The 15,000-nt window shown below is 36.5% G+C and overlaps 1 protein-coding gene across 1 annotated transcript in view; it reads right to left on the bottom strand.

Annotated features, from left to right (window-relative positions):
• The window catches only part of LOC137626222 (uncharacterized), a 20,465-nt gene extending 5,465 nt beyond the window's left edge, over nt 1–15,000 (bottom strand). The window contains exons 1-7 of the mRNA XM_068357295.1: nt 14,914–15,000; nt 13,906–14,419; nt 12,975–13,358; nt 12,645–12,844; nt 11,731–12,337; nt 10,270–10,325; nt 9,439–9,704 (exon numbers count right to left, since the gene is read on the bottom strand). Of these exons, the coding sequence (XP_068213396.1) occupies nt 9,439–9,704; nt 10,270–10,325; nt 11,731–12,337; nt 12,645–12,844; nt 12,975–13,358; nt 13,906–14,419; nt 14,914–15,000 (2,114 nt within the window). The remainder of the gene's footprint in view (nt 1–9,438; nt 9,705–10,269; nt 10,326–11,730; nt 12,338–12,644; nt 12,845–12,974; nt 13,359–13,905; nt 14,420–14,913) is intronic.

The following is a 15,000-nucleotide window of genomic DNA, read 5'->3' as shown; positions in this document are numbered from 1 at the left end:
CCCAAACATCAAGAGAGAGAGAGGATATGACGATATCACACAAAACCATATAAAGCTAAGTACAATTTTCTTATTCATTTTAGTTTGGGCAGTGAAGTGTAGTTATCACGAGTCGTTAGTCGATTATTACCGGGGTGAGTGGTTTGCTAATCTTTTATTTTCCTTTCATTAAAGGAAACTGTTTTCAACTCCGAATTCTCATCTAGAATTTTTTCTCTCTTTGTGCTAATTCCGTTTTCTTTCAGAAATTCTCAGGAAATATCTTTGTGTTCCGTTTTCTTTCAGAAATTCTCAGGAAATATCTTTGTGTTCTGTTTTCTTTCAGAAATTCTCGGGAAATGTCTTGGGATTAGTAGCATTGTTTTGGGGAATTTTGTTATAATCTTTATCATTGAGTGCTATGCATTTACGCAGTGGACGTCTGTATTCATATAGATATTTTGATAGAATTGCAAGGTGTCAAAGAGATAGAAAAAGAAATACAGTAGTCATTACGCCCCCTGTTAGCCCCATCCCTGGACCTAGTGGCGTAGGACAGATTAATCCTCACCCGTATGTGACGCTTGTAAATACCAGGTCTGCAATCCTTCCTTTTCAGGGTCGAGTTAATGGGTTCTTGCCTCAAAATGTGGAGTCATGGATTTCATCCGTCGATGCCCACTTAAATGCCAAACAAATCATAGACCCTTTTGTACAATTACAAGAAGCTAAAAGTTTTATAGATTTTTCCAAGGGGGATGCGAGTGCATATTTAAGAGGTGTTTCATTTCAAGAAGCAGTTACCTGGGATGATTTCAAAGTTAGGTTACGCGCGGTCTATGGGGGTGAAGAAGCCTTGGATGTAGTATTAACGTTAAGAAATACACTTAATCAAGCCACTATGACTCGGCTTAATGTTATTGAGAGAGCAGCTCTCATAGCTGATAGCCTTAATGAATATCAAGATATTTTAGGTAATTCCACTTGGGTTACTAGAGATAACACCTCCGTGAAAGATTTTTTATGATTAATGTATTTAACTTGCATGACACTTATGTTGCCTGAAGCTTTAGTGCTGTGTTTTGATAAAAAGTTAACGCCTGCAAGTACGGAATTGGATGTATATAAACAGATAAAGAAACACATGTCAAAGTGTCCTGACCTTGATCCCGTGTTAACTTAAGTTTTTGCAAAAAATGAAACAAAGCCACAACATGTAAATGTAGTTAATAATAGTTAAGTTGCGGGAATGATGTGTTATAATTGCAAACGTCAAGGTCACTTGATCGCGGACTGCAGAACGAAATTCTGTTCGATACATAATAGTTCGACTCATTCATATAGTCAGTGCTACTCGCGTAAGACAACAGAATCCAAGAAATACACAGTAAATTCCACAGTCAGTTCCATATGGAAATAAAAAGAAAAATCCTCATTTTAATAATAAGAAGAAACAGCCAAACGTCAATGTAGTTCAGATTCCGAAACAAAAAAACAATTCTTCGAATAACGCTGAGCCTGGGTCGTCAAACCAGAGCTCGCAAGGTCAGACTAATTTTCAGAATGTGCAGAGCAAAGCAAATACCACATAATTAACTCCAGCGGGGTAGAGAGTGATGTTGGGTCAAGGTCATTCATGTCAACATCAGTAGTATAGAATAATCAATTTGGTGTTTTATTTGATCATTGTGAGGCAATAGATTTTCCTATGAAACACACAGCCAAATTAAGTAGAACAGTGCATGCTCCCGTAGATTTGCAACGAATTCATACAATAATAAGCCAAAATGAGTTACGACCAACATTATATGCTGTAAATTTAGAACACAAATCCTTTACGTTATTTTTTGACTCTGGTAGTCCATGTAATATCATGGATTTGAGGACAAATCATTTGTTGTTTTCAAACTTTCCGATAGAAAAATCCGGAGTTAGACTCTCGGGTATAGGAAATAATGAATTAAATGTAATAGGCATAACTCATGTTCAGTTCAAGGTCGGTAAACGCACGTTTGCCGATACATTTGTTGATGTACAAAACATTGATTTGTATCCAGCTGTAATTATAGGATACCCATCTATGGGAAATCAAAACATTACCTTAGCTCCTGCCAAGCACGGCGCGTATATCAAAGGAAAATTCTATAAGTCTTCTAATACCTTAAAATCAGTTTTGGATAAAAAGGAGACGACAAATGTAACTGTAACGTACGTTGAAGAACCAATAACTTGTCTCACTAATAAAGAAATAATATACGCGATCCAGCAGAATTCTCATTCACCAATAATATCATCTTGCACGCAATCTATCGAGCCAAACGTACCTTCGAATTTAATAGTGCAAGTAAAGAAAACATTACCGGGATCTGAAATATTAATCCTTTCCGACACTTTGAAAACTAACGGATTGTCTGTCACATAAGCTATTTATACAGTAGGCTCACATCAACAATGTAATATTGAAGACTGTAATCATTTATATAACACTTTAGTAATTCACAAAAATCAACATATCTTGGATGTAGAAGTTTATAAACATCGTATTCTTACCGTTGCTGGAATCAATCACGCTCAATCAGTTGCGGATGAATCCCTTTGGCAATCTATTAAAAATAAAATCAATAAAGATATTCAAGACGAAGAAATTTAGCAGAAAATTTTTGTACTTTTAACTAAATATCATGATGTTTTTTCCACTACGGATGGATCATTAGGAAAAACAGATGTGATCGAGCATCAAATAAGGTTAAAGGACAAGAAGAAAATTATCTCTGTACCCTCGTACAGACTCCCTATGAAATTCCAGAATGAAATAAATGATGAAGTAGGTAAAATGCTAGAAGAAGGAGTCATTAGGAAATCAAACAGCCCTTATAATTTTCCATTAATAGTTGTACCGAAAAAAGATCGAACTTGGCGTATCTGCGTAGACTTCCGTCGTCTAAACGAGGAAACGATCCCTGATTGATTCCCAGTGCCATGTACTGACGATATTTTGTCTTTGTTAGGTTTGAATAAATATTTTACCAGTTTGAACTTACTTAAAGGCTTTCACCAGATATCATTAGAAGAAGATAGTATCCTATACACATTATGAATTTTTACGGATGCCTTTTGGTTTACGTTGTGCTCCCATAACATTTACAAGAATGATTAACATAGTGTTTGGAGACTTGTTAGGGGATATATTGCATGCCTATATGGACGACCTTCTAATCTTTTCCAACACCTTAGAAGAACATCTACGTAAGTTAGAACTAGTACTACAGAGATTAAGACAACATAACTTAAGGGTAAAGATTAGTAAGTGTGAATTTTTCAAAACAGAATTAATATATTTGGGTTTCATGGTGTCAAGCCAAGGTCTTAAAATAGTCTTGATAAGGTGGCGGGTATCCGTAATTTTCCCATACCTACTAATGTCAAGGGAATACAGCAATTTCTGGGTTGTAGTGGATATTACAGGCGTTTTGTATGCAACTATTCAATAATAGCCGCTCCTTTAACTGATCTTACGAAGAAGGGCGTAGATTTCATATGGTCTGAGCGTTTAATACCTTGAAACATGAACTGTGTAGTTCTCCTATCTTAAAATTTCCCGACTTCGGTAAGGAAATCTTCATTGCAACAGACGCCTCAGACTTAGGAGTAGGAGGGGTATTGCTTCAGCAATATGATAAACAATTTTTCCCGATAGCTTTTTATTCTCGAAAACTGAGAACTTCCGAAAGTAAGTATGCAGTAATAGACAAGGAAGGGCTAGCTATTGTTAATTCACTAGTGCATTTTAAGTTCATAATATACGGTTATCCCGTTAAGGTTCTTACTGACCATAAACCACTAACCGAGTTCTTTAAAGGCTTCAACTACAGCCATAAACGAACTCGGTGGCATTTGATCATTCAAGACTTTGGCGCAAGAATCGGGTATTTAGCTGGGAAAGCAAATATCATTGCGGATGCGTTATCACGCAACCCCGTGTCATCTTGTACGGAGCCTTTAGCTAAATTAATAGATATATCAACATCCATGCCTATTGTTAAAACGATATCTGAACAAGAAGATTTAGGCTGGAGCGCTGAATTATTACAGGTTGAGCAAAGAAAAGATCAGAAATTAGAAAAAATTATAAATGCTTTGAAAGGCAATCATAAGAAAAAGGGATATTTAAAGTATAAGCAGCAGAATTATATAATCAAAGATAATATTCTGTGTAGGACCGTGACAAGGAAAACCCGCAATACACCACATGTAACTAACGACCAGGTAGTAGTACCAATCTCACTTATTTCTACTGTCCTGAATTGGTTGCATTCAAATCTATTACATGGACACCCGGGGTTCTCATTAATGTCACAGAAAGCCAAATCATTGTTTTATTGGCATACGATGCTTACAGATATAAAAAAACACATAGCTAATTGTCACACATGTCAGGAAAACAAAGGGCATACGAAAACACCTGTCAGCCTAGGGGCTTATCCCGTGCCCAATTAACCCTTTGAGAGAATACATTTAGATTTGTTAACAGGATTTTATGAGTCAGACAGAAGAAATAAGCACCTCTTAGTAATTTTAGATGCTTTAACTCAATATACAGAACTAATAGCGCTTAAAACTAAAACTGCGATTGAATGCGCTAGGAAGTTTTACGAGTGTTACATTTCTAAACATGGAATTCCACACATGATAATCTCAGACTCGGGTGGAGAATTTAATAATCACTTTCTTACCTCATTGTGTGAATTCCTTAGCATAAAGAAAATAAATACTATGATATATCACCCAGAGTCGAATGGGCTAGTGGAAAGAGCAAATAGGAAGGTTTTAAATATATTAAGAGTAACACTAGGGGGATCAGACCCCAACTAGGATATTGCAATACCTGCGGTACTGAGTACTCTGAATCATTCATATCATATATCAATTAAAATGTCACCGCATGAAGCATTGTATGGTACCCCAGTTAGAACGCCTCTCCATGTATTAACGCCTACAACTAATCTATTAAATCCTTTAAAAGAATGTATAAATGCAAGCAAAAGTCGTTATGATATCCTTCGAAAGAATTTTGAAGAATCACAAATCATAATGAAAAGGAATCATGATAAAATAGCGAAGCCAACTAAAACTTATACCTTGGGTGGTAATGTATACATACAGGTAAATGTACGTAAAGGACTCAATTATAAACTAACACCTAAGTTTGAAGGCCCATTTAACATTTTGGAAACATTAACGGCCAATAGGTTTAGAGTTCAAAACGTACCCCAACCGACGGATGAGAGAATAGTACCATTGGCTCACATAAGAAATTAAAAAAAAAAAGAGAGGGAAAGAAGTGAGGGAAAGATTTTTATTTTGTAAGTTAAAATATTTTCTTCTTAATACAGGAGTAATTACATATATTTTTCTCGTTACAGGTTTCTAAGATGAATTTTTTGTTGTTGGGAGTGATATTGTTCGCTCAGACATTTTTCTCGTGTGGGATGAGCTATAAAACTAAAAGTATAGATTTTAAATATGGCACTATAGTTGAAAGACAAGAAGACGTTTTTATTACATCAAGCAAGGTAGTTGTAGAAGTACATATGCAAGCAATTTTTCTTCCAGAGAATGATGTCACTAGCTCAAAAAGCGCCATTTCAAGGTTTGCTGTCTCATTAGATGAGTTGCATAGAAGACATTTTCATTTGCCTACAGAGAGTTCGCTTGGATCGACACTAAAAGTTGCAGAGATGCTATCTGATGACTTGCAAAATGAGACTTACGAGACGGAATCTTTGGCTCGTGACCTTTTGATGTGGACTGTAGGACACGAACATAAAGAGAGGCGTGACCTGTTTGTTTTTGCTGCACTAAACATCTTTGGGTCTATTGCAAGTTTAGGTTTAAGAATTTCCAATCGTCTTAAGATTAGTAATCAAAATAAGAAAATTGAGTTCTTGACTCATGAAAATGAATTGATTATGTCAGAACTAAGGAATCAGTTAGCTTCAATCAATCAAATTATGGATTTAGTAAATGAACATTCAAGTAATATCAGTCACATTATGGAAGTACAGGATTTGTTGGCAATGTTAACGTATTATGATTAAAAAATAGATCACATACATAACAGAATTGCACATTTCATTGAGAAATCAAAAGATTATGTAGAAACTATCACGTTAGCAACTAAAGGTGTACTGTCGCCCCATTTGTTGCCTATAAAATACTTAAAGTTAGTACTGGAGAACGGACGGAAGAAACTAGGTTATGTTCCTTTGTTAGACGCACGTAGGTTAGAATTTTATTACAGCCTAATTACAGTAAGCGTTGAAAATAACAAGATTATGATTACAATTCCCTTTGATTCTTCTGATGCCTGGCAATCTTACAGGATATCACCATTTCCGACTTTCATGACGAATCACTCAAATCCAGTAATATCCAGTTTGACAGGACACGTATTGATTTCCCCAGACAAGGAAACATATACGGTCATTACAGACTTAAATCAATTAACTCACTGTTCAGACGCAATAGATAGAAAAATATGTACAGCTGACTCATTTGAATTCCATAAAAACTTAATGGATTCATGCGAGTTAGGTATAGAGCTAGGCGGTGGTCTCTCCCATACAAGTGAAAGTTGTCTGGATAAGCTTTATCCCTTTGACAATAATGAGTTCAATTATAGACTGAACAACGGCTCGTGGATACGATACGACAAGGACGGCTTCAATGTATCATGCCCGGACAGATCCACGTCGTATTCTCAAATCTTCGTTGCAGCAGGTGGTTGTATCGGGACATCCCCTAATTCCATGGTGACCGGGATCAAGACCATCATCAGAACAACGAGCCTACTTCGCGAGCTTCACCTGGTCGACTACAATGCCATCACTACCTCTCCCATACAACAAACAGGTAGCCAACCGGTTGATGAAATTGACCGAGATGGACCACCTGTCACCGACTTATAAAGAATTTCTTCACCCCATACTACTAGCAGGAACAGTTGTGACGATGATGATATTTATCGCCATTAACATCCTTATTTAGCGTAGGTTAAGGAACAGTTTGCCATGTCCAGACAAAACTCCTTATTTAATTCAATTTAAAGCCATTTGAAAGTGGCCACTTCATTCGCTCAAATGAGTAAAATTGTCTTGGAAACGAGTTGTGTACGAAAAGCAGTTAGTACGCTAGTAATATGTAATTGAAGAGACTATAGAACATTTGCATTTTTAAAAATATATTTAAAAAACATTTAAAAAATAAATTATTTTTTTTCTCTCGGCATCTAATAAAATATATAAGCCCTATATATATATATATATATATATATATATATATATATATATATATATATATATATATATATATATATATATATATATATATATATATATATATATATATATATATATATATATATATATATACACGTGTGTGTGTGTGTGTGTGTATGAAACCGTGGTACGTGTACGTACCAGGAATTCGTGTTTGTGAACTAAAATTGAATCTTTACCAAGGTAACAAATATTTTTATTAATTACCGTATTGTGATAATCTATGTTTCTGACAAAGGTAACAATTATTCTTTAACAATTTACCGAATCATATGTATATCAGTATTTTTTTTGGTACCATATAATCATTTGCTAGCAATGTACCATATCTGTGATCTGTATTTATCATACATTTTTTTTCTTTGCTTTAGTAATATCTTTTCATATGCATTATTGTTATTATTTTTCTTTATGTGCCCATTTGAACATTCATCCTCATTTGCTTATGGCTAAAGTTAAACAAAAAATAATACACATATCCAGTCACACTCCTAGTTAACATGTTTTGGCGTGTTGTTAAATTTAAAAAAAAAAAAAAAAATAGATAGCTGGCTGAGCTGATGTAGTAGTCAGATATTACATGTTTAAAACACATGACGTAATACGTCATTGTGGAAGAAGAAGCTAGCGTGAGATTTGCTGTAGTCACACAAGATCATAACAAGATGCATTTTGCATCTCTCAGCAATGTAACATTTTTATGAAGCATAAACACAAATGCATAACGTGTGAAAGAGTTGTGTCGCCACCGGATGCAGGTGTCTTCCTAGTCTAATGTAAAGCTTACATATTGTGTTTAAATGCTGAGATAAATAAATATACGATATCTGTGATATCGATATTTTAGGCAGTTCTTATCTATACTTTACCTGGAATGGTCATCCAACCAAACCAGCTATACTCCTGTGATGGAGATGTTAACACTTATTTTTGGAGAATAAGCCATTTTAAAGTTAACATGATTGACTTTATTTCAAGACTCAACATCTCAAACAACACATACTCAATGTGTGTTAATAACAGTAGAACACTAATATATATATATATATATATATATATATATATATATATATATATATATATATATATATATATATATATATATATATATATATATATATATATATATATATAGATATATAAATATAATATATATATATATATATATATATATATATATATATATATATATATATATATATATATATATATATATATATATATATATATATATATATATATATATATATATATATATATATATATATATATATATACTGCATATATATATATACTGCATATATATATATATATATATATATATATATATATATATATATATATATATATATATATATATATATATATATATATATATATCCATATACATATATACTGTAACGACCTCGGGTGAGCCCGTGGTGCAAGATATTTAAAGCACTCGGAAAGAGAGGTCAGTGTTTTAAATGCTCAATGAAAAAGGGTCGATGGAAATGAAAACACGAGGAAAACTTAACAATGTTTAATATACATCTAAAACAACAAATGAAAATGATCAGAACATATACAAATATCGGTCAGCCTTGTGACAACAGGACCAAAAATCAAACCCTTAGAATAAACATCCGAAAGGATGACCTAACCTCTAAAATATAAATATACAACACATAAGCAATAAATCAGGGGCCCAAATTTAGAACACTTACCTATTACTAAATAAGGAAAGGAAGGAAGGAGGAGAGCACAGTGAGGAAATACTTAAACTTCTACTTATAGTATAAAGCTAAACCTTATAATTAATAACAGTAATCACAAATCCAATAAAAATAACCATTCTCCATACGAAAAGAAACTAATAAAAGTATATTTATATACATGAATGATAAAAAAAAACCAAACTATCCATTTATAGAAGGAACGGAGTATTATTTACAACAAAGCGGGCGTCTCCCGGTGCTAGGCTAATATTAAAAGCCTCAGGGAAATCTGGCATAGATTCCCGGCAAAATAAAAAGTCATACATCAAAGCAATGTCTGTAGAGGGAGTACTGGAGAACAGGTAAACACGAGGCATAAGCACAGCAACGTCCTTTCAAAAATGAAATGGTTAGAAAATTATTACCTGGACTCAGTCTCCCTACATGCCTCCTCACGAGCTATCAGGCTCCCCACACAGTTGCACAGACGAAAAGACGTGCTGAAAGGATGCAGAGGTGCCCCTCCTGCGTCTGCTCGACCAGGAACAATTTCTGGACTACGGCCTGAGGCCGCAGGAAGTCCACAACCAACACCAGCCAAGTCAAGGCTGAATAGCTCAGATACATCGTTGGAGGCAGTTCCTGAGCAAACTACCCCAAAGGTAAATCCGAAGATCCAAGAGGATGTAATCTAAAGTATCCAAATAACAGCTGTAGTAAAAAGGTGTGGCAGGCATTCAAGTCTAGCCCGAACTGTCTTTTATCCTTCTCTCCTGGCGAGGAAGAAAATATTCTCCCCATGACGACATCATAAACACACTGATGAAGAAACTGCTAGTCAAACTCCATAATCCTTAGCAGCTTTGTAAAGAATACAACAGGTAGGGTTATTAATACATATTAATGCTCATACTACAATACTGAAGAGGAGGCCAACAAATGTCTCTGGCAACACTGCCTTGTCAAAATTTAAAATTTACGATTATTACGGTGATACCTAGTACCTTCCTTGCCGAAGAAAAACAAAATTGCACCATAATACAACAAACAACTACAAAAAATTTTTTTTTTTTTTTTAAATAGGAGACTTGAGAAAAAAAACACACTAAAGACTATATTAGTTAGATACAAAGAATTTATAAACAACAATGATAAACCCCTGAAACAGAATGCCAGTTAGTCATAACACAAACTAAATTTGCAAAACTAACCAAAGAGTTCATAACAAAAATGGCAATCACCTGACATAAAATTACCGTTAGCCTGAAACCTAACATACCAACCCAATTTGAGAAAACGAACTGGGCAGCACCTGAGGAGGGATGGGCAAAACATGTCTAATTAGACCTGGATAGAGCATCAGGAATCATATTTTCCGATCCTTTCACGTGTTTAATTACTAGATTAAACTCCTGTAGGCAAATTGCCCATCGCAAAATCCTTTGGTTAGCTCCTTTCATCCATTCGATGAACACCAATGGGTTGTGATCTGTCCAGATTATCATTGGAAAAGAAAACTTAGTTACATAGGGTTTAAAATAAATCAAACTTCGGACCAAAGAGAGAGCTTCCTTTTCAATTGTCGAATACCACCTCTCAGCTGCCAACAACTTTTTGCTGAAGTAGGTCACTGGATGAACTTTACCATGTTCTTTCCGTTGGAAAAGAACACCTCCTATACCCACGTCACTAGCATCAACAGCAATGATAAATGGCTTGTGATAATCGGGAGCAGTTAAAATAGGATTAGTCACCAATACCAACTTTAGTTGATTAAAAGCCCTTTCACACTAATCAGACCATAAGTAATTTTTTCCCTTTTCTAACATACTAGTAAGAAACTGAGCCAGATCAGAGTAATTATGGACAAACCGGCAGTAATACCCTGCCCTGCCCAACACTCTTCTTACCTCTTTAACATTAACAGGTCTTTTCTAACTTACAATAGCCTCGAGGCTAGCTTGCTTTGGAGCCACCTGACCAAAACCAATCTCAAGACTTAAATAACAAACCTTGGCCTGCCCTTTTTCACACTTGGCCAAATTAAGTACAATGCCAGCTTCAAAAACCTTACGAAGCCTTACTATATGGGTATGCCAGTCATCACTATAAATCACCTAATCATCAATATAAATTTCAGTTCCTTCCAGACCGCAAATGACCCTATTCATTAGCCTCTGAAAAGAGCAAGCAGCATTCTTCATGCCAAAGGGCATAACCTTACATTCGTAAAGTCCGAAAGGAGTGACAAAGGCAGATATCTCAGGCGCACGATCGGAAAAAGGAACCTGCCAGTACCCTTTCAACAAATCTAATTATAGTTAAAAACTTGGCAGACCCTATCCGATCCAGACAGTCATCAATACGGGGTAATGGAAACAAATCATCTTTGGTGTGGGCATTCATCTTCCGATAATCCACACACATACGGAGCTTACCATCCCCCTTTTTTACCAGTACTACAGGAGAACTCCAGGGACTCACTGATGGCTAAATAAGGTCATGCCTCAACATATAATTAATCTTCTTATGGACCAAATCCAATTTTACCGGATTCGGGCGGTAAGGACTCTGTTTAACAGGGAAAGCACCCCCCACATCAACATCATAGCTCAAAACATTGGCACTACCTTGGTCATCCTGAAACAGTTCTGGAAAAGAATGGATTAACTTCAGCACTTATTTTCTTTGGTTAGTATATAAATTATTTAAATTACCTGTCAATAGTTCTAAATTTTGCATATTTTCCCCTAATGCATCCGATGTGACCTGACACACTAAATCATCTGACTCCTCTGGAGGTACGTCAATTACCACTAACACCGGTTCACATAAGATAACTAAAGGGTCGCCCCTTTTACTCGCATAAGGTTTTATACGATTACTATGAAAGACTTTACAATTACGACTCAAACCAGGAGACTCCACCTCATAGTTAACATCAGACAGCTTCCTCAGAACCTTCCAAGGACCCTTATACCTCCGCTCGAGAAAACAGTCTGGTTCCATACTCAGCACTAACACTAATTCCCCAGGTTTGAATGAACGAACCTTAATCTTTTTATCAAAATTTTCCTTCATTCGGGATTGAGATAGTTTCAAATTCTCCCTAGCAAACTTCCATGAACTCATCATCCAAGACCGTAAGTCTTCCCCCAATCCTCCAACTTTTATTTCCCCCTTTTGGCTTGATTTTAACACTTCAAACATAATTTTCAAGTGTCCTCGAACTTTTTGCCCAAATGCAAACTCAAAAAGAGCTACACCTGTGGAAGAATTAGTATGACTTCTAATGGCGAAGAGGGCAAAAGGAAGGGCTTTGTTCTGATTTTAGGGTTTGATGAAACCTTTCCACCAAAAACTGACTCTCCGGATGATAAGGTACGCTGGTATTGTGCTGAATGGCCAGTTCAGCACACTTACTCGTAAATACCTTACTCGTGAAATTTGTCCCGCAGTTAGTCTGAATTACACGAGGGAGACCATGCCTAGAAAAGAAGTCAATTAATTTCTCAAAAACTATTGTAGAAGTAATACGCCTCATAGGTATAGCTTCAGGAAAACGAGACGCTCTATCCATAATAGTTAATAAATATACAGAACCTGTTTTAGTCTTGGGTAAAGGACCTACCACATCAATAACCAACTCTGAAAAAGGTTCATCTATGGCCGGTATAGGATGCAATGGGGCTTTAGGAATACACTGATTTGGCTTCCCCATGACTTGACAAGTTTCGCACTCTCGGATACACTGTTTTACACTCATTTTCAATCCAGGCCACCAAAAATATCTAGCCAAACTGTGGAAAGCTTTCAACATTCCCAAATGACCTGAAAAAAAAATTTGTGTGAGCCAATTCCAGCATAGATTTTCTGAACTGAAGTGGCACAACTATCTGTTCAATATGAACAACATTATTTGCTTCACCAGTGGCGGGACGACTAAATCTGTATAATAGACCTTTTACAATCTCAAACCTTGGCTTAGTTAGATCATCGACATCACCTAACTTATAATTAAATTCATTTTTCTGAGCTTTAATGAAAGCAGCTCGGACAAAGTTAAAAGGATTAACTACATCACTTCCACTACTTTCTACTGACCCGGGCCTTTCTACATCTAACTCTATACTACTTAATAATAAGTCATCGTCATTATCTCCATCAAGTAAATTAGCAGCTCTTGCTGCGGACAGAGTAGTTATAGCTACAGGACAGGCATTAACCGAAAATATAGGGAACAGCTCCCAACTTTCCCCATCCAGCATGTCATTCCCCAGGATACCATCTATTCCAGGGATAGACAAACTATCCACCACAGCCAATTCCGTTATTCGACTGTATCCTGGAAAGGACAAGTGGACATTAACCAACGGAGCCGACACAACTGAGTCTGGGAAACCTCCCAACACTACAAAATTCTCCGTGTGATTAATATCACTGCTTAAAGTAGTTTTTACAACCAACGACCGGGCAGAACCGGTGTACCTAAGAAATTTAACCTGGACAACACGGCTATCATAAATCCACTTACCAGGCCATACATATTTATCAAACTGAAGTCATGATTGAGCATTAGGAACATTCTGAACAATGCTACTTACACTACTACTGTCTACTGCAGATCTGTCTACAGTACTACTATCTACATTAGACCTATCAGGAATTATAGCTAAAGGACTTCGACCACTACGTTCCAGGTAACGTTGACAAGCATGGCATTGGCTTTGGAAATGCCCTGGCTTGTTACACCAATAGCAAGTTCCTCGATGACCTGAACCTCTGTTCAAATGATTATTAGGCCCGGTATTACCTACATCAGGTAAATTCTATTAACAAAAACTTTAAGGATAGGAGACACTCCTTGAACTTTATTCATATCCATAGGCTACCACCAGAAAAGGAATTAGGATTAACATTATTTCTAGGGATATGGGGACTTGATAAAGAGGTATCTCCTCTCCCACCACCCTTGGGTGTGCGAACCGAAGGGTTATTTGACATTTCATAACTAAATCTACAACTACTAGACCGATGCGTCAACTCATACTCATCGGCTAAATGAGTGGCATTACTTAACTTGCTAGCCTTTATCTCCTCCAGGTGTACCCTTAACTCCCTGCTACAGGCTTTCTTAAACTCTTTAAGGAGTAGCAGCTTACGGAACGCAGCGATAGTAACCACTTGCCGACTCTTTAACCAGTCGTCGAACTGTTCCTCCTTTATGTGGGCAAACTCGACAAAGGACAGTGCCGGGTGTTTATTAAAACTACAAAATCTGAGGCGATAGGCATCTGGGACCAGATCATATGCTTTCAACACCAAGCTCTTATCTTTAAGATAGTCCAGTGCTACTCCCTCCTCTAAGGCATTATATACCCGAATTGCCTTGCCAACTAATATACACTACATAAGAACAGTCCAAATCTCTGTGGGCCAAGACAATCGGGTAGCCAAACGCTCAAATGCCTTAAAGAACTCAGGGACGTTTTTGTCATCAAACATTGGCACTAATTCAATTGCTGCCCCTAAATTAATTCTTTCCTCTAGCCCTACCCTTGGTGAGCTAGCCCAATTTGCACTCTACAGCTAGCCATCTCCAACTTTTATATCTTCCTCTCGTCTCATGACGCCTAACCCATTCGCTTTCCTCAAATTCCAATTTTCTCAACTCTATATGCTTACTTATCAATTTAAACTCTTGGTCTGCCTCAGACTCACCCAAAGCATTAGAAGAGGTGACAGGTTCTACGGGTACATTGACAAAAGGGCAAAAACGGATTATTAGACGCGTTCCCACTACTTTTAAGGGGCCCTTCGGGAAAGTTTGCAGGACCTTTATATAGTGTACCGATACGAGGAGGATCCTCAAAAAAGGTTAGACCAGCTGACACACTCACCTTGTCACTCTCCACCTCCTCACTCCCTTCACTAACACCTCCAAAATCATCCTCCTTATCATTAATCAAATGCTCTGCGTCAGCCAT

Source organism: Palaemon carinicauda, chromosome 33 (assembly GCF_036898095.1).
Source record: "Palaemon carinicauda isolate YSFRI2023 chromosome 33, ASM3689809v2, whole genome shotgun sequence".
Taxonomy (NCBI): domain Eukaryota; kingdom Metazoa; phylum Arthropoda; class Malacostraca; order Decapoda; family Palaemonidae; genus Palaemon; species Palaemon carinicauda.
The sequence above is the reverse complement of the archived record's forward strand: the minus strand, read 5'-3'. Positions and strand labels throughout refer to the sequence as shown.